Here is a 20,278-nt window from a genome sequence, read left to right on the forward strand (position 1 = left end):
TCGACCTTCTTTTTTAATTATATTTAAATAAATATATTTTATAAATAATAAAAAATTTATAATTTTTTATAAATATTTGATTTAATTTTTAAATTGTGAATCTAAACGTTACATGTTTTTTTATTGTAAAGTATTATTTATTATTTCAAGTATTTATGTATAAGTTTTAAAAACATAATGATATTTTTGTCTAAATAAAACCAAAAAATGGTAAAATGTTAAATTTCAAAAATTGGTTTTCAAATATTTTTTTAATCAATTAACCCAATATTTCATTGATGAGTATTTTATTATTATCTATACATTAAAAAAGAAAAATAAAAATCAACTTAAATTAATTTTATATACAATCAGAATGGTTGAGACATGATAAGGCAATATTTGAACAAAAAAACAAAAATCTCCGTTTATTTAAATTTCAAACTCGTCCCATTAGGGGTGGAGTAAAGGAAAAAACTCGTCTCATTGTTATCTCTACTTATTGTTAAAAATATCAATTAAAAAAATAAATTTTTAATATTTAGTTGTCTTATAATAAAATATAAAAAAAATAAGTATAATTAAAATTAATTAAAAATAAGTTTTTTTTTTCTAGAAATTAAACATAGTCTTAGAAAGAATTTATTGTAAGTGTATAGTGGTTTTTGAGAATTTTCAAACATTTTCTATGAAGAATAATCATAATTAATAAAAAAAAGTTTGCACTATACATTAGTGTATTTGTATTAATGAAAATTAGATAAAACTTTTTTTTTCATATTTGAATTTTGAAATAAAATTTTATTCTAAATTTATTTAATAATTTATACACTTTTTAATTAATCATTTTTGTATAAAAGGTAAAACTCGAGAACTAATTTTGAAAAGTATGCAAGAAAATCTAGGGGAATAGTAATATCATAGGCAAGAAATGAATGAATCACAATTCTTATAATAACTGATTTTAATTTTCATGAAGATAAATGAATATATTTTTTTTTCTTTCATTCTTTATTCTAGCATGCCAAACATATCCTAAAAAGATTTTTTCATTTTTTTTTCTTACATTTTACTTTATTTTATTTTCTTATAGCTTGAAGAGTTGATGGTATTAGGTATAGCCCTCTACAGTACAATTTAGTTATTTCGCATAATCAGAAGATTCAGCACCCCGTCCCATCTTTCTAGAAAATGACCACATTATACTCTCATGCATCACAAGAAAACAAAGACAAGGAAAGAAATGGCAACATCTTCAACCCCAAGTCCCATACACAGAATAAGTTGCTCCCATGACCAGCCTAAAATGAAAAATTACCCTTAGAATTTCTCGACCAATCACAACGCGGTTAACCTAACTTCCGACATTGTATTTATTCACGTGTCATCCCCATTCAAATCGCCCTTCTCGATGTCTCAAGAAATAACATCATCAATGAGAAGAATATGGCTGCAACATCGTTTTTATATTGTTATTGTTGGGTAAAAGATAATTATCAAATGTCAAAATAGTTGTTATAATCACTTATTTGGTAAGCAAGTGATAAGAATTACGAGAGTCCAACTTTGTTCGTTTGGAAAAAAATTAAAAAAAAAAAAAAAAAAAAAAAAAAAAAAAAAAAAAAAAAAAAAAAGGGAAGAAAAAGGTAAGACAACGGTAGGCTTTACATGATGACGTATGTTATTTATAAAAAAGGGGGGGTATTTTGGTCATTTCATGTAAGCGAAATAAAATATTAAAAAAATAAAAAATAAAAATTGAAAGTCCATCCGTCAAATTTTGTTATATATATAAAATTTTGAATCCATCAAACTCCCTTTACGTTCATCAAATTTTGTTATATATAAAATCCCTAAAATACATTTTTCATTGATTTCCATCATCTTTATCAAAAATTTTAAAATATTGAAATGAAAAAAAAAAAAAGGTGGGGGCTTGAGAAATTAGTTATGATGTTAAATTAGGTGTCATAATGGGTCATTTTTGATAGTTAGACTTGAAAAATGAGATGACAAGGAATAAAATAGAGAGAAAAATGAGAGTACTCAACCAAATGTTGGCATCAGTCACTATTGACAGCTTGACCCAACAAAATGAGATGATAGAAAAAAAAAAATAGAGAGAACCGATGGTAGAGTTTGTGATATTTGAAGGTTAAAAGAATACAACAATTTGATTCATTCATATAAATTTTATTTAAAAAGCAAAAGAAAAAAAAAATTGATGGATGTCTAAAGTATCAATCCAAACACACCATATGCTATTTACTTATCTTCGTTTCCAATATATATATTAAATTAATTTTAAGTCTATAATATAATTTTTTTAAAGGTAAAAACATTTTAAAACTTGGTTGGTTTGGTAGGAAAAACGAAATAAAAATTTAAAAATATTTTAAAATAAATTGTAGGACATTTAAAAATGGTTCAAATTTATTAAAATATCTTTAAAGATGTTAAATAAGGGTTTTTATTTGAGAAAAAAAAAAGAGTTTTGATTTACTATTATGCAAATATATGGAAAAAAACCTCAATTTTTTTGAATTATTATTATCTTCATATATTTAAAATATATACATTTTTTAACGAATCATATAATTATTCTATAAAATTCATCTTTTACTTGTCATGTTATTAACAACAATTGACAACTAGACTCCTTCATGTAAATGTTTTCCTTCATTTTAGATATGTTATTTATTATTATTATTATCATTTGAGATTTTTTTTCTTTAGAAACAAACACCTCGAAGGAAAAATTGAGAAATTTTTTTCTCTCAGTAAACAAGCATAAATATAAGATAATTTGAAGAGTGTGGATATTAGAAGTAGTGAATATGCTCAAATACTAATAATTATAATAATAAATATATAAAAAATGAAGAAAAATATTTACATGAAATAGTTCAATAGTATTTTGATGACATGACAAGTAGAAGAGACATTTTAGTAAATAATTATATAACTCATTAAAAAAATATATGTATTTAAAATATTTTTAAATAAATAAAGATAATAATTATTTAATTTTTTTTATTTTTTTCATATATTTTTATATAACTCATTAAAAAAATGTATGTATTTTAAATTATTTTTAAATAAATAAAGATAATAATTATTTAAAAATTTTGAATTATTTTCCATATATTTTTAACCAATGATTGATTAAATCAAATGAAAGAAGGAATTCTGTTTTTATAATTTCGAATATTTGCTTAATTTATACTCAGTAATTAGTCTTGAGACCCTTATGATTTTGACCCTTTTTTTTTTGTTAAGGAGAGTTGTTAAACAAGCACATCTTATTTCCCTCTGTATTCAACTTAAAAATAAATAAATAAATAAATAAAATAAAATTTACATGTAAAATGACGAACTTACCCTTTTATTTTACCACCACACGCCACCGGACCCTAATCCAATTCTTCTTCCTTTGCTCTCATTTTCTTCCTCCCCCATTTTTTCTTTCCTTTCTCTTCATCTTCATCCTTCAACATCTTTCGTTGTCAATTTTTTTTTTTAACATTTAAATTTAATTAAAATTTAAAAAATGGGCAAACCAATTGGCAAAATTTAATTTTCATTTTAAATTTTTAGTTCAATATTAATTTTTTAAAATAAATTTAGTATAGGATAGGCTCTAATACAAATTAATGAACAATATTTTTATATTTAATTTTTTAATTATATAAATTTAATAACCATTTATGAAATTGTTGTAAAGAAGATTATAAATATTTTTAATTTATTTTATTTATATATATCTAATATTTTATATGATATAATCAATTCATAATATAAGATTAATATAAGGATTATGCAAAAAATAATATTAAGATTAAAATATTTTATCTCTTTATATATGGATATTATGTTAATTAAATTAATTTTCATTCCATTTATTGATATGACATTTTGATTCTAATTTTTTCCTTGTAACCTCTTTCTTTCCTATTTTGAATATTTTTTCTTTTGTTCCCACTCCTGAACACGTCATTATAATGATCAAGATTATAAAAAATATAACCTTTTGTGGTCCAATCACAATGCCCCATCTGGTGCAGAACGGCTTTAGAGATTTTTAAAACACGTGGCAGTCCATTATTGGGCTCTGGATATCTTCCCTAAGCTACCTGTCCCACTGGAGCACCCCCCCTCTGATTTGCTAGCATGCGCCTTTTAATTATTTTTAAGAATAATTTTATATTAAGAATTCAAATATAGAATTTTAATTATCTTTTATAGTATTTTATAATGAATTATTTGAAAGCGCTTCAAATTTATTAAAAAAAAAAACTCTATTTTTCAAATAAAGGTTTAAAAACTATTTCAATCAAAATATTTTCTAAATTAGAAATCATTTTTTATTCCAAAAAAGAGAAGACAACGTGCACGTTAGCGTCAGGGGACCATGGGCCGCGCACATTAGACTCCAAAAAGAGAACGAAATGTACTTGCTGTGTCCACAGTGGCAAGAGACACATTTTTTCACCACATGAGGCCATTTTGGTCATTGAAAAAGACATCTTTAGGTACCAAAATGCCCCTCACTTCTGCCACGTGTCCAAACTCGCCTTGCACGCCTAGAATTTACCCCACTAGTCTCACGGTCTCACCAATGGTTTCACCCCACCTCTGATTTTTCACTTTCTATTTCCAAATATAAATTCTTGCAAAATATTTTTTTTAATAAAGTCAATTTCATTATTATGTGTTTATATAATATTAAATATAATGACAATATTCCTAAATTAATACGTAATTTTGAATAATTATACTTTCCACCCCTTATAAAAACTAAATTTTATTAAATGCAATTATTATTACATAAAAATATATTAAAATTTATTTTTATTTTTCACTTTCCTCCCCTCCCTGATCAAGCACTTTACACTGATTCAAAAGAGTTTGTTAATTAATTTATTTTTTAATAATATTTGGATGAAAAAAATTCCTAGTTTTTGAACGTTAAATTCGTTTTTGGAAGGTGTGATCACCATGGAGACATAATTACTTCTTAGAAAAGCTAATATATATGTATATATAATTTATAAAAATGTGTGGGTAATATTTATTGTAATTTTTGTTATAAATAAAAATGAAAAAATAGAAGGAATGTAACAGTGGGTTCAGCTTTTAACCGTGCAACCTCTGTGTGTGGCCTGGTTTGCTATAAGCCTATAAAGCCTCAACAAATCTCTCTCTCTAGCTTTCTCTCTCTAAAAATACACAACACCAAATCTCATCGCGGAAAACCCCTACGTCCTCATTCTCTCCTTTCCAATTCTTTCAATCATCGCCGATCCTCATCCTCAGCCGTCCGATTTCAATCACACGGCAATCGGACCCACTCATACCAATCCATCACGATCTGAAAGGCTGAATCCGGTACACACCGAACCAGATTTCGAATTTCCACCGTCAAATCCATCGGCATCGATCCCTACCTTACACGGCGGTAACGGCGTCGAAATTGGAACGTCAAATGGAGGATTGAATCCATGAGAATCTAACGATGCCGGGACTAGCGCAGAGGAACAGCAATGATCATCACCATCATCAACATAATCAATTTAGTAATGCGCAATCGACGGTGTACAATGGCTTCTGGTCGAAGCATCGGGACGATATCAGTTTCAATCAGCTCCAGAAGGTATGTTTATTGGACTAATTTGAATCGCTTTGTATCGTTTTGTTGATTTTGTATTGGTTTTTGTGCGAATTTTGATGGTTGCTTTGGTTTTGAATTGGATCTCACAGCTCAAACAATTCAATTTAAGGTGTTTTAGGGTTTTAGGGTTGCGCCTAGTTTGCTGGATGTCTTGTTTTGATTGGATAGCGAGTGTTTGATTTATCAGATCCAGTTTTCATTGGTATCTGCGCCTTGTGGTTCAACTTTTTATTTTTTATGTATTCATATATATGTGGTTTACTATAGAGAATAGAGAGCTTTCAATCTTGTATTTTAAGATTTGTAGATATTTGAATGTTTATATATAAAGCGGAATTGTGTTTTTCGTGCTGTCCTACCAGATGCTGTTTGGTTGCTAAGAAAATTTTACAAAAGGAAAAGAAATAAAAATTCTAGGTGTTGGATTTTACGTGGATTGGACCAAGCAAACAAAAAATTTCGTTGCCTAGCCTATTTTAGTTGTCTGATTTGGTTCAAATGAATTTTTTGGTTTTTGGAAACGAAACAGCTTTAGAAACTAAGGTTACAAATTTTATTCCGACCAAAATGCACACATTAAAAGGAAATGCGTTTGAATCTTAATCTGTTTACCTTTTTCTAGTCAGGATTTAGAGAAGGCCTTACTTCTTTGTGTGAGTTAATGGATAGAAGTGGCAAATTTCTTGTGATGATTTCTGACATGCATTCAGGCTATGGGCTAGGCAGGAGAGAGACTAATTAGTAGTTACTAACCAAGTGTTTTTGTCCTTGTGATGTAGTTCTGGAGTGAGCTGTCACCCCAAGCTCGGCAAGAGCTTCTGAGAATTGATAAGCAAACTCTATTTGAGCAAGCTCGTAAGAACATGTACTGCTCTAGATGCAATGGGCTATTGCTCGAAGGTTTTCTGCAGATTGTCATGTATGGAAAGTCTTTGCAGCAGGAGGGAGCAGGTGGGCAACTTCCTAGCCACAGATCAGGAGCATTAAAGATTCAAAATGATGGTGTATTGAGTACTACTAATGGGTGCCAAGATGAAGCTCAAGATCCATCAGTTCACCCTTGGGGAGGCCTGACCACAACTCGGGATGGAGCATTGACACTCTTGGACTCTTTTCTGTTTTCACACTCTCTCAAGGGACTCCAAAATGTAAGTACCATTGTAGTTTTTTTATCATTCATTTGATTCTTATTGCATGGTTTTATTTTCATCTGGCATTTTCAGGCGCTCACCTTTCACTTGAATCAGGTATTTGACAGTGCACGTGGAAGGGAACGGGAACGTGAATTGCTTTATCCTGATGCCTGTGGTGGGGGAGGTCGGGGTTGGATAAGCCAAGGAATGGCGGGTTATGGCAGAGGTCATGGAACAAGGGAGACATGTGCGCTGCATACTGCCAGACTTTCTTGCGATACATTAGTGGATTTTTGGTCAGCGCTCGGAGAAGAGACTAGGCAGTCTCTTCTCAGGATGAAGGAAGAGGATTTTATTGAGCGGCTAATGTACAGGTGTGTGTTTAGCCATCCGTTTATCTCTTATAGCAAGTAGTTCAAAGTCAGTGGATAAAGGCAGATGGGAAAAGATGGATAGTTGTAGGCTGCTGTTATTTGCACTGGTATGATATTTGTTAGTATGGAAGGTGCTCATCCTGATAACAGCAACCAAAGAAAGGCAACTGCTTCATTTGACAATATGAAAGATATCCCTTTTCCATTTGTTTGTCTATAGAGGATTTAGATAGTCTTGAGGTTGATGTTTGAGAACTGAAGGTGTGTAGTTTATATGCTCTGCAAAGTCAAACTATATGTTGACCTTTTGATGTTCTTAGTTGTAAGCATGCAGTTAAATGAGAAAATAACAATCTATCTGATGGACAACACCAAAACAAAGACTTTGGATTGGTATCAGATTGCCTATCTAAGATTCGATCAAAGGAATGGGGGGTCATTTGTTGTTGGTTTAGAAGATGATAAAAGGTTGTCAAACACCGAACTGTGATGGTATGTGATACCTTTTAATGGGAACTGATGAACTTTGATCAAAACTATAAATTATATACAAGCTACATTGAAGGGGCATTCCAAACATCTTTCTATGAAAGCAGTCTTATTTGCAAGTCAGATTTGTGATCCCTGCTTCTGGGCTTCTAGCTAGACTGTTATTCAAAATGTTGGAAAAGGTTCTGGAGCTCGGTGTTCCTAGGGGCAACCATGAGCTGTACTTCACATTGGATAATCTTCGAGATTAGAAAATCTCCTAACTATAAATTAAATACTTCTTTGAAAAGAGGAAATCACATGAGCTCGTCAGTTAGAAGCATAATACCCTGACTTAATTAGGATAACCATTTATGACACATCAAAACACCCAGGTAATCCTTTTTCTTGCTAGAAGACTGAAAATATCCTTATCGCTGGTGTCCCTAGAGGACAGTTACTTACTGAAGTCAAGTTTAACCGTACCATGCTTTATTCAAGAAGACTGGTAAGATAGACATCTAGCCTTTTTTCGCAGGTGGGCTCAAGTGTGTACAACAACATTGACACTGTCAGTGCTTGAGGAGGTTTATTTCTTTTTATAAAAAACATTGTTGTTCTGTTCCCCAGGCTGTGGGATTGCATGAACATCCATTTCCTTGTAATTCAGCATTGTGTGTTTTATTCTAAGGTGTCCTTGGGAAAAATCCAATGGATAAAGGGTGATTGAGTGGCACTCCCTGTCCTTCATGGAAAACAAGAAAAAGTAGAGAGTCAGTGGTGTGAAGATCACATTCACTAGAGGATGTAACAGGTTTTGAAGGATGCATTAGGGCCTAAAGAGTGTCAAGTTGCTTGAGTCCATGTCTATAGGGAGATAGAGAAGCTGAATCTGCACTACCTTTTGCTTGTTAAGCAACTCTTTAGCTTCTAAAGCAGGTTACTTCAAGAATGACATGGAATCTCACTGACTGGGAATTCCAAGAATAGGGTGGCAATGATCAATGATTTCTTGGTAAGAAGAGTTTCACTCTACCCCAGATTCAGCTAGAAATTGGCTGCTCCATCCATTACTTATTAGTCTAGTATATGCAGAGAGAAACAAATTTGAGAAAAATGCCATTGGTATTGTAAAGGTGAAGAGTGAAGTGATGGACCTGATTGTGGCATGACTATCATATTTGTTTCGTCTTGCTTCCGTTAAATGTTATGGATTATGGAAAACCATGGATGCATAAATTTAGTGAAAAAGAGGAATCTCAGCATCCACTTCCCTAGGAATGTGATGTTCCCTTCAACCTTTTATTGAGTTTCCATATTCATTGAGACTGTTCACATCCTAATTCCTGAGATAAGATTCTATATATTCACTCCTTTTTTCTAAAAAAAGGTCCCTTTGTAAAGTTTTTTATTCTCTGCTGCCTTTATAGGATAATGAGAAGTCGTGAACAAGTCAGGTAATAGGAAATCAAGGGTCAAGAGTCATTTTTCTTCCCTGGTAAATACATTATTCTTCTGCAAGCCAACAGCTTAATGCCTATCAAAAAGATGAACCCAATAGCTTAACTTTTCAAACTGGATCCAGAAAACTGATTCATGTATTTCTTGGTGGAAGTTGTAGATACCTCTTGAACCATTCCTCCACTTGGCAGGTTATATCATTAGGTAGGTTTCCTCATTATCTGGGTGAACAAGCTACTTCTATACAGTATGACCCTAAGCAAGTTTAAGAAACACAAATGACATTTCTGCAAATTGGAGATGAGAGATGTGAGCTTAACTGCATATTTAAATGTAACCATTTGCCATATAGCCTTTCTGTTCTTCCCTATAATTTCAAAAAGAAGAATTTTTTACCAGAAAAAAAATATGAAAAAGTGGGAGAGATGACCTTGAAGAGTCTTCATCTGTGCTCTAACAGACAGGTTTCAGTGTTCTATTTATGGATCCAAAAACCTAGTTGAAGTGATATGGAATCCTTTCTGAGTCCATTTTTTTTTTTTTTGGCATTACTTATATGGAGTCTTCTGTTAGCTTAATATAGTTTTTTTTTTTTTTTTTGCATCTTACACTAATCTTATCACTTGAGTCATAGGTTAAAACTCCAGTCTCTCCTCTTGTAGAAAGATCAAGTATCTATTCATGTGTCAAGAGATGAATGAATGAATAAATCATGGATTTAATCTGGATGACAATTTCTGGCTAGGTGATGCTGCATGAAAATGTCTTCTTTTTGGTCCTGTGAGTTAATCATCCAGGAGGGAACATTCGAGTACCAAGGTAGAGCTATGTGTGGGTAATTGAGATGGCTTTAAGCACATAAAGTGGATAACACAACAAAACTGACCTATTTGGCATTAGCATCATCAAGATGATGGAGCAGAAAATTGGTGCCAACAAACCACATAAGATAAGCCTGGAAAAAGTTTAGAAGATTGAGAAAATGGAGAAGGGATGCTAATTAAATGATGTGAGACATGAATGCCATCAGGAGGGTTTTGTAGCACCAGAAGAGCAAATTGTGACTGGGGAGCCATCTGAATTGTGGCATTTGGTCATTTAAGCATGGTTAATACCCTTCTTATAATTCTCATCCTAAATAGAGGAAATTTTAGCAAAAAATCTTTACTCATCATATATTCTTTCATGAAGTTATTATATAATTAGGTCACTTCTACAAGTGTGCAATATGGACTCTTGTTGCAAAGCCTTTACTAAATTATTGTGGGATATCAGTGTGCCCTTGATTGGCTGACCACTTGTCATTCTATGAAATTTTGTATTATATAGTTATATTTTTCTTAAGAATTTGATGTTCATGTTACAGGTTTGACAGCAAGAGGTTTTGCAGAGATTGCAGAAGAAATGTTATTCGGGAGTTCAAGGAGCTAAAGGAGCTGAAGCGCATGCGGAAAGAACCTCGCTGCACCACTTGGTTTTGTGTTGCAGATACAGCCTTCCAATATGAGGTGCACTTCCCAACCCTTTGTGTATCTGATTTTCTTTCTGAAATCTTTTTGAGATTGAGGTTCCTTGTAAAACTCCATCTAATTGGTTTTGATAAATTTTCTGTAAGACTGGCTATAGATGCTGCAGTCGGTGTGACATGATTTTAATCGACTCTTTTCCAGGTATCAGACAATACAATCCAGGCAGATTGGCACCAGACCTTCACAGATACAGTGGGAACGTATCATCACTTTGAATGGGCGGTTGGAACAGGAGAAGGAAAATCTGATATTTTAGAATTTGAGAATGTTGGCATGAATGGAAGTGTTCGAGTGAATGGCCTTGATCTTGGTAGTTTGGGAGCATGCTATATCACTCTAAGAGCTTGGAAACTAGATGGTCGTTGCTCTGAACTCTCTGTGAAAGCTCATGCATTAAAGGGTCAACAGTGTGTGCATTGCAGACTTGTAGTTGGGGATGGCTTTGTTACAATCACGAGAGGGGAAAGTATCAGAAGATTTTTTGAGCATGCTGAAGAGGCTGAGGAAGAAGAGGTCCGAGTTCATTTGGCTTATTGATTGCTGATTTCCTATAGAAGATATATTGCCTTCTTTGACAAATATTTGCAATTTCTTTGTTTTCATAGCTCTATCCCGTGTACACTTTCAGGATGATGATTCCATGGACAAGGACGGAAATGAGTTGGATGGAGAATGCTCCCGTCCCCAAAAACATGCGAAGAGTCCTGAACTTGCTCGAGAGTTTCTTCTAGATGCTGCAACTGTTATTTTCAAGGAACAGGTATGTTAATTCTACTGATTCTGCATTCTGTTCATCCACAATGACATGTGTTTTTGTGTATGTGCCTTTTATGGATCTGCACATTGTTGGGTTGATAAACATTTTGTATCTTATCAAGAAAAGAAACAAAAAAATTGCACTGTAGTTGGCTCAGCCCTCATGAGAATCCTCAGGAATTCCAATTAATCTTGTCCCTTGCTACCCAAGCCTTTTTGCTGTGGCCTGGGTTTATATATGTTGAATCATTTGAATGCATTTCTGACACCTAATTCCAATTTTATAAGACTCTAGTTAAATGGTACCTAATGCATCTTTTTGTAAAGGATATGTCTATAATAATTTATTAAGATATACTAATAACTATATCCCCTTGGGATTAGTTAGGAATTAGGATACCAACATGCCTTAATATTACTGTGCAATTTTTTTATCATTGATAAGCATGATATCTCTCTATTGCTTTTTAAAAATAATAATTTCTTGGCAAAAATTTGGAGCAACAGTAGTCCATTTTATTTCTATTATCAGTGGACATTCTGTTCAATTTTATTGAATAGTTTAACCACCTTTAAAAAAATAAAAAGATTTCGATGGTCTAGATTGCCCTCAATGTGGAGCAATACATGGTGTGAAGAGAGGTTTTGGTTGCCTGGTTGAAATGAATGGGGTCTATCCTCTACTTAGGATGTCCATCATACGTTATTGTTGGGGCTTTAATGCCATATTCTGCTTAAGAAGAATAAATCTGGATTAAGAAGAAGCTGGTTCTGTGGTTTATAAGCAATTTTGTGTGGTGTGCATGTAGTTATGGGGGACCAAATGATGTTGATTGTTAATTCAAAATTTTCTCCATCTTATTAATTTAGGGCTGGGGTTACCCCCCCAAAAAAAATTGAAACCCTAACTGAAACAATGCTGTATGGGTGTGTTTAGCAGTTTTGCAACTAATTCTGCATTGTTGTTTTCAGGTTGAAAAGGCTTTCAGAGAAGGAACAGCACGTCAAAATGCCCACAGCATCTTTGTTTGTCTTGCACTGAAACTGCTAGAAGAACGTGTTCATGTTGCATGCAAAGAAATTATCACCCTGGAAAAGCAGGTCTTAATACTTATGATATTTTAGGACACATTTTCCTCCAGATATCATAAAAAATCAGGAAAGTCATCTCCTGCATTTTGAGGATGGTTCTGACCCACTCTGTTATTTTTTCTCTATAGATGAAACTTCTTGAAGAAGAAGAGAAGGAAAAGAGGGAAGAAGAAGAACGGAAGGAGAGGAGAAGAACCAAAGAAAGAGAGAAAAAGCTCCGAAGAAAGGAACGATTAAAAGAGAAAGAAAGGGATAAAGAAAAGAAATGTTCTGAATCCACCCAAAGTTCTGTTGATCCTGAAGTTTCAAAGGATGAATCGTCATTAAGTGTTGATGAGGAGCCAAATAACATCATCATGAACAGTGATTCAGTCAGTGAAACAGGTGATACTGTTCTGTCTGAGTCTCTTTCTCCATATATTCAAGATGAACACTTCTTGAATGGGTATATCACTTCAAAAATGCAAAACCACTCTTATGATAGTGCTGATGGGGAGTGTACTAATTTGAAAGATGGCACTGGTTCATTTGCGATGGAGCATTCAAAATTTTCTCGTCGGAGAATGAAATTTAGAAAAGATTTTCAGCTAGATCCAGCTTTGAAGTGGTCTGATAGGCGTCGTTATGCAGTTGTTTCAGAAAGCGGAGCTATAGTTAATAAAAATGATCTGAGATTTCATGGTGATAATTTTGAGACTCCTTCCAGGACTGTCAATGGATTGAATAGGCAATCGAGGATAAATGCCACAAAGCCCAACGCTAGAAATTGTGGCCATAAGTTTGGTGAGAAGTTTCATTGTTCAAACAACAGGATGAGTGACAGATACGACTCCCATTCTTGTAGCTGTAACCAACACAGTGATTACAGAGCAAAGGTTGAGCCACAGCTTTCTACCATCAAATTAGGTCGTGACACAAAATCTGTGAGTAAGTCAGAATCTGCATTGGATATTTCTAAGCAATTCTATCGTGGTAACAAGTATAGCCAAACAGATTACGTACGTGAGAGTTGTGGAAGACCCAAAAGCAAGACCATTGCAGGGAGCAATCCTCATGGCAATTTGCTTCATACCAAGAAAGTTTGGGAGCCCTTGGAATCGCAGAAGTATCCCCGGAGCAACTCAGACTCTGATGTTACGTTGAGGTCCTCTAGTTTCAGGATTGAAGAAATGGAAGAACCTGATAATCTGATTAAGTCATCTGATTCTACATTTTCTGGTGAAATTAATTGTGCGGATAATCATTTGAATGAATCAAGCAACTCTAGCTCCATAATGGACACTGATTGTCAGAATGGGTTTCATGTTGGGGAAAAGGAACCATACTACTCAACAGAAGCTGCTGATGAGGTAACTGGATTATCTTCTATGACAAACCCCTGCTTGGATGAGACTTCTGAGCCAACAATGAGCAGCACATCCAATTCTGATAACTGTTCATCATGCCTCAGTGAGGGAGACAGCAACACAGCCTCTTCAAATCCGCTGAACCTGGAATCCTCATCCACATCAGATTCAGAGGATGCCAGCCAACAATCAGAAGGAAGAGAAACATCAGTATGCATTCAAAATGGCTTCCCTGAGTGTCATGAGGTTGTCGTGGAGAAAAAACAGATTGAAAATGGAAAGGAGGCTTTTAGAAGCAAGATGTCGGCAGGGTTTTCACCAGATAGTGCCAGAAATAGCCTTCCAGCGAATGCACCTACAAAGACTGCCCAAAATCTTGATAGTGGAAAACCCAATGTTAGTATGGGTTCTCAACATCAAGGCATGCTTCCCACGATGCATAAACAGAATCTGCATTATCCTATGTTTCAGGCTCCTTCAACAATGAGTTACTACCACCAGAATCCAGTTTCTTGGCCTGCAGCTTCTGCTAATGGATTAATGCCATTCCCCCATCCCAATCATTATCTATTCACTAGCCCTCTTGGCTATGGTTTAAATGGGAGCTCACGCCTCTGTATGCAGTATAGTGCCCTGCAGCATTTAACTCCGCCGGTGCTGAATCCAGGTCAACTTCCAGTTTATCATCCAGTTACCAAAGCAAATGGTGTGAACTCAGAGGAGCAAGAGAAGATTTTCAAGACGGGTGGTGCACAAGAAGCTTTTAATGAGGCGAAGAAGGAGAGAGTGCCTTCAGCAGGACCTCGTCCAACAGATGCACCACCAAATGGAGATGATGGGCAAAACGGAAACTCTGCCAAGTTGCATACGGGAAACCAGAGCTTTTCCCTGTTCCATTTTGGGGGCCCTGTAGCTCTTTCAACAGGAAATAAAGTGAACCCTGTGCCTTCAAAAGAAGGGAACGTTGGGGATTATTCTTCAAAATTTTCAGCAGATCATGTTGATGGTGATCATGCTTGCAATAAGAAAGAGACCACAATTGAAGAGTACAACTTGTTTGCAGCAAGCAACGGGATGAAGTTTTCATTCTTCTAATGTAGTGTTGTTGTTGAGGTGTGAGGTGAGATGGCTTTTTGAGAATCAGTCCCTATCTTCTTCCTCTTATTTGGTTATGGAAGTTTGAGTACTACTTTGTAATGCGGTACAGAATAATCTTCCTCTGAAAAGTTCCAATTTTAGCTTATATTTTTCTTCAGTTGATTGTTGTCAAATTCTATCATTGTTTTTTCTTCTTAATGTAGAGGTTAAAAAAAGGGTTGAAAGAGTGCTATATGGTTTGAAGCTTTTATGTATGACCATCGGTTTTCCCTTTTTCTTTTACGTTTTTTATGAATGAAACATTTGTTGGTAGTGCTTCTTCTTCTCTTCCCATTTTGGTATTGGATCCACAGCTCTAAGACCCGGAAGATCAATAAATATTGAATTTTCTTATTTCTCCTGCTCTTAAGTTTTGCTCGGTGAAGATACCACAGCTACGCTTTTGAGAAAGTTTCTGTCATATGAATCCGCCCAGGACAGTGTTGGTGGCGGTGGATTGGCACATGTCACGATTTGGGGTTAGGATGCACCTCCATATGTTAAAGAATTTGTCGTTATCAGCACAGTCTGTAAGTTGACTAAGGATTAGATGTGATTATCACACGTAAGATAGACAAGAAGTTTCAAGCAAGACGTGTATTTAAGTTCCTTTTAATAATACAAATAGTGTTTTCAAGCTCCAAGAAGATTCAACTCTAAAACACATTGGTTCCTAAAAGTATGAAGGAAAAAAAAAAGAGTTTTTTATATTTAGTTTTTTTTTATGGAAAATATGATAGAAAATTAAATATAAATAAAATTATTAAGAAATTTATATATTTTTAAATTATTTAATGGAATAGTTAATAAGTAAAAAAAAATTTAAAAAGTATATAAAAATAATTTATTAACTTTAAATTTATTTTTTATTTTTTATACTTTTCTTTTTTTCTTTTTTCTCCTTCATATTTTCCTTCAAATTTTTCAAAAACCAAACATAATCATCATTCCAAGGTTTTACAAATGAATCATCAATTAAGTGCTACGCTGTTAAATCGAATAAAATCAATATGAGAATTGCTCCATAAAATTTCCGTTTTTTCTTTTTCTCTCTTTAATCACACATTGTAGATGTTTGATTTTTCTTTAAATACTTTTTAGAAACATTACCAAGGGAATTCTAAATGCTAAACAATTTTTGCCTTAAAAAGTTTCATTAAAAGGATAAATATAAAAAGAGTTTTGATTGATACAAATATAATTTTCCATAAACATAACCAAGTTTTTAACCTAATGATGAGATGAACCGCTTGAATGATGAGATGAATCAATCCGGGACATGCCTGTTGGACATTTTCGGACCTTCACCAAGTTTTTCACCTTGGAACATCCAAAAAGATTGAAATACAAGTCTTTAACTCACGCACACAATTGCAACTCAACCTCATATATAACCCATTTATTTTCATGGTTTTAAATTTCAAGATTTTTTTAAATAAAGCTCTTATTAATAAGTTGCAACAAATTTATTACATATATAATGTTTATAAATCATTCTAAAAAAGAAACTAATTTATAATTCATAAAAATAAAAAAAATAAAAAATTAAAGTTTTAAACCAATTAAATAAGACTATGTATTAGGCAGATCATAGTCAAAGTTTTTTCTTTTCTTTCTCATCTTTGATGACAATAGTACTGCCGTGACTGGAGTTTTCATTCAAGATGCTAATGCAGTAGTATCAATCAAGTCATGGATAAGAGACAAACTCCTTAAAGAAGTAACAGAGAATGGTACACGAGATGGTTGTAGAAACAGAAGTTTGTGAATGTAGTGTTTGTCCATTAAACTCACAAGTCTTGCACATGAAGTTGTTACAGGAAATCAGGTTTGGGAAGAGAAAAAACCTAATCCTTTGAGTTTTTCACCTCACGGAAGTTCAAAACAGCAAGATAAAAACCCGGTTCCTCAACAAATTCAGTCATCTCGAAAGAATGATCAGCAGCAACCTTCTGTAAAGTCATCTTATCAGGCAAGTCAGAGATTATCACATCTGGATATTGTCTTCGTTGCTGCTCTAGCACTTCCCTCCCCTGAAGATGGCTGATAACCACTCTTGCCCCTGCAAAAGCTGATGTTAGCACCTCAGGAAGCAAAGGCAATATAAGGAGATGCATCTCCAAAAGGGCTGTATTTTATAGCCAAAACATGCCGATATTGTCACCAATTCACGTAGTCAATGCAATATATAAAATCACAAATTAAAGCTAAAGTATGGTTTTAATTGCATCATCTCACCATAATCAATGTTTATTATACAAGCCGGTTCAGTTCAAAATTGAAAGTAACTGAACAAATCCAAAAGGGGCATTTTTAAACACAAAACATGCCTACACTTGCACCAACTCACCATAATCAATAGTAGATAAAAAACCACAATTTGAAGCCAAAACACGGCTTCATTCACAGCATTTCACCATAATTGCTATTAGATGTAGAAGCCTTTTGGCTTCAAAATTCAAAGTTTTCAGACAAAGCCAAGAGACACCGACCTGAGAGGTTAAATACAATTAGCTTACTTGACAGTTCATGTTTAAAGGTTTAAGATTTTTAGTTTGAACAGAGATTTGTTGGTTTGAGTTCCATGTTAAATCAAATGAAAATGAAAACTATTAACAATGCCTAAAATAAATGATAAATCTGATGAAAAAATTACCCGGCAAACATCGCTTCGCAAGCTCTCCAAAGATTCGATCAAGTTCAAAGGGCAAGGCAGGCAGAAAATAGAGAAAAACAACATCAAAAGGTGTCCATTTCTCCGGCACATATATTAGCTCTCCCTGCCAACACTTAACCTTGTCATATTTTTCTTTAATTCCTGCTAGTACAAAGAGTGAGTCATGGACAACAAGCAAAAGTTGGCAGGGTGATGAATCGACCAACTGATCCACAAACTCCTCCGCACCAGTGGAAACCAAAACCCTAGAATTCTCTCCAATATTCCCTTTAGAGATTATCCAATCAGTCTTTTGCTTATGCTCCTCTTCAGAATTTGTACTATCGGAGTCGAGAAATGACCAATCTTTCTCCATAAAATCTTCAAAATCAATAACAGATACAGCTCCCTCATTTGAAGGAGTGGCAGCACCAACAGTTGATCTACGAATTGAAGATGAGAGTAAAGGAAAAGATGGGTAATTGCCACAATAATAGCTACTATAATGACTACAACAGTGATGCCGTAGGGGAATAAAAGGTGGGCCTTTTCGAGAAGGGGTGGCGAGGAGGGGAGATGAAGAAAAGAACAGAGCATTCATTGAAGATAATTTTTTGAATTTTTTGAAGTGGGATATTCCTGGTTGGGCACAAGCGAAGTTCAGTAGTTTAAATAAATCTAAATATCCAAAAAAAAATTGAATCAACAGAATGCTGTTAGGGTTTCTGCATTCTTCTCAGCATCCTTTCACATGTACATCTTCCATTTATCATTCTATATTACCTTTATAATTTTATGCAATTGCCCCTGTCATCAAGAACACATGAATACCAATCAGAAACAATCAAGAGTTATGTAATCCATAGTTCTTCATACGAGTGACAAGCATTACACACACAAACAGAAGATAAAGCAAACTCCTGTATTTATACATTGATGATAAACTCTAAGGGGTATGCAAGAATAGGGAACGAGAAATACATTTCATTTCCCATTCATTTATGCATTTGGATTACTTATTGGAAATGAGAATATGAATAAAAAATTCACCTTCATGAAAATCAAAACCCATTGTTGTAAGAATTTTGATTTATCTCTTAAATGGTATTATAATTCACCCTTATTTCTATTCCCCTTATTCCTATTCCCACACACCAAAGAATGTTTGGAATGTTGAAATAAAGAATGTGAAAGGGAAATTTATTCCATCTCGCATTCATTACTGTGTTTGGATAACTTTTTAGAATGGGAAACCAAATCCCACACTTACCAAGCTTTTGATTCTCCTTTCCACATGGTATTGTGATTCACCTCCATTCCGATCATATTCTCACTCTACCAAACACGCAAAATCCGTTCCATTTCCTATTCATTAGCGTGTTTGGATTACAATGCGAAATGGGAATATGAATAAAAAATTTATTATCATGGAAACCAAAACAGAGCCTTGTAAGACTTTGATTCCTCTCCATTTCCATTCCCGAATACCAAACGCATCCTAAGAGGCAAACTTCTGTATTTATCCATTGATGATAAACCCTAATACAAAATTTTTACATTGATGATAAGCCCTGTGACAATATTTTCTTATCGATAATTAAACCAAAAGATATATGACAACAAAATTTTCCCATTTCACAAGGTTTTTATCCATGGATAGTAAACCCTAACACAACATTTTCCCTTTTCAATCTCGGACCAAAACCCCAAAAAACAGACTAAGAAAGCAGTAATCCACTCACCTGTTCGTCGGAATCACTCGTTGGTAATTGTCTACCGCCGGCTAAGGGCAGACAAACTGTGAACGGAAAGGAGAGTCAGTCGAGATTATGCTAAGCACTGAAGCTCTGACATATCAATATTTTAGCATTCTGGATATGACTTGGGCCGGGCCTGCATTTGATGCCTAAGGCCAGGCCGGGCCAGACGGGGTTGGGCTTTTGGGTCATAATCTACTTGCTCGCCCACTTCATTTGATGTCTTGTTTGGATCATTCACTCCTAAAAGTCCTCATAGAAATACTTTTGCTAAAAAGGACAATATAATCCCATATAATGGTGTAAATAAGGTTGATTCAATCGGTTTTTGGGTAAAAAATGGATCGAACCAATACAGTAATGAAACCCCGAATCGAATCAAGCCTTTTGAGGTTTGATTGATATTTATGGATTGGTTTCAACCCAATTTACAGTCTTTTTTAATCCTCAGCCCAATTGTAGATTTGTGTTTGTCTTGGACCCAAAGCCCATTAATTTGAGTTTATATTAGACCTTAAATTTAATTTATTTTTAAAATAATTGAATGAATTTGATATTAAAAATATATTAAATACATTTAGAATTTAATTTGACTATAATATAAAAACAATAAATTAATTTAATAGAGTCTAATTTTTAAAAAAGATTATCAAATATTAAACAAGAAATTAAGCTCATTTAAAAATTGAGCCAAGCTTGAATTAACAAACTCAATCCAAATATCTGTTTGTTTAATCTGGCCACCTAAAAATTCAACTTCTAAGATCTGTGATGAATGAACTTGTTTTCTGACTTATTAAATAATTGAAATTTACATGAATATTAATTTAAAATATTGAGTGCTGAACTCTATAATATTTATTTTCTTTATTGTTAATGCATTCACATCTTTTTCAATTTATTTGCTATACATTTGTAG

At 33.6% G+C, this 20,278-nt stretch overlaps 2 protein-coding genes across 3 annotated transcripts; one reads left to right on the forward strand and one right to left on the reverse strand.

Annotated features, from left to right (window-relative positions):
- The first annotated feature begins 5,183 nt into the window (after nt 1-5,183).
- LOC117920190 lies at nt 5,184-15,183 on the forward strand. 2 transcript variants are annotated; one of them, XM_034837576.1, is made up of 8 exons: nt 5,184-5,632; nt 6,430-6,798; nt 6,898-7,157; nt 10,453-10,594; nt 10,757-11,128; nt 11,244-11,375; nt 12,344-12,472; nt 12,592-15,183. In XM_034837576.1, the coding sequence occupies exons 1-8, from the start codon at nt 5,495-5,497 to the stop codon at nt 14,902-14,904; spliced, it is 3,855 nt and encodes a 1,284-aa protein (XP_034693467.1). In that variant the 5' UTR covers nt 5,184-5,494; the 3' UTR covers nt 14,905-15,183. The 2 variants fall into 2 exon arrangements, with proteins under 2 accessions (XP_034693467.1, XP_034693468.1); XM_034837577.1 differs by having other exon boundaries at nt 10,477-10,594.
- Nucleotides 15,184-16,625: 1,442 nt separating this feature from the next.
- On the reverse strand, nt 16,626-19,448 carry LOC117919647. The gene is made up of 3 exons (XM_034836855.1): nt 19,345-19,448; nt 17,603-18,409; nt 16,626-17,008 (listed from the first exon to the last, which is right to left on the reverse strand). Exons 2-3 carry the CDS (start codon nt 18,201-18,203, stop codon nt 16,794-16,796), a joined length of 816 nt encoding a protein of 271 aa, XP_034692746.1. The 5' UTR covers nt 18,204-18,409; nt 19,345-19,448; the 3' UTR covers nt 16,626-16,793.
- Between the last annotated feature and the right edge of the window lie 830 nt (nt 19,449-20,278).

This window comes from Vitis riparia, chromosome 8 (assembly GCF_004353265.1).
Source record: "Vitis riparia cultivar Riparia Gloire de Montpellier isolate 1030 chromosome 8, EGFV_Vit.rip_1.0, whole genome shotgun sequence".
Taxonomy (NCBI): Eukaryota; Viridiplantae; Streptophyta; class Magnoliopsida; order Vitales; family Vitaceae; genus Vitis; species Vitis riparia.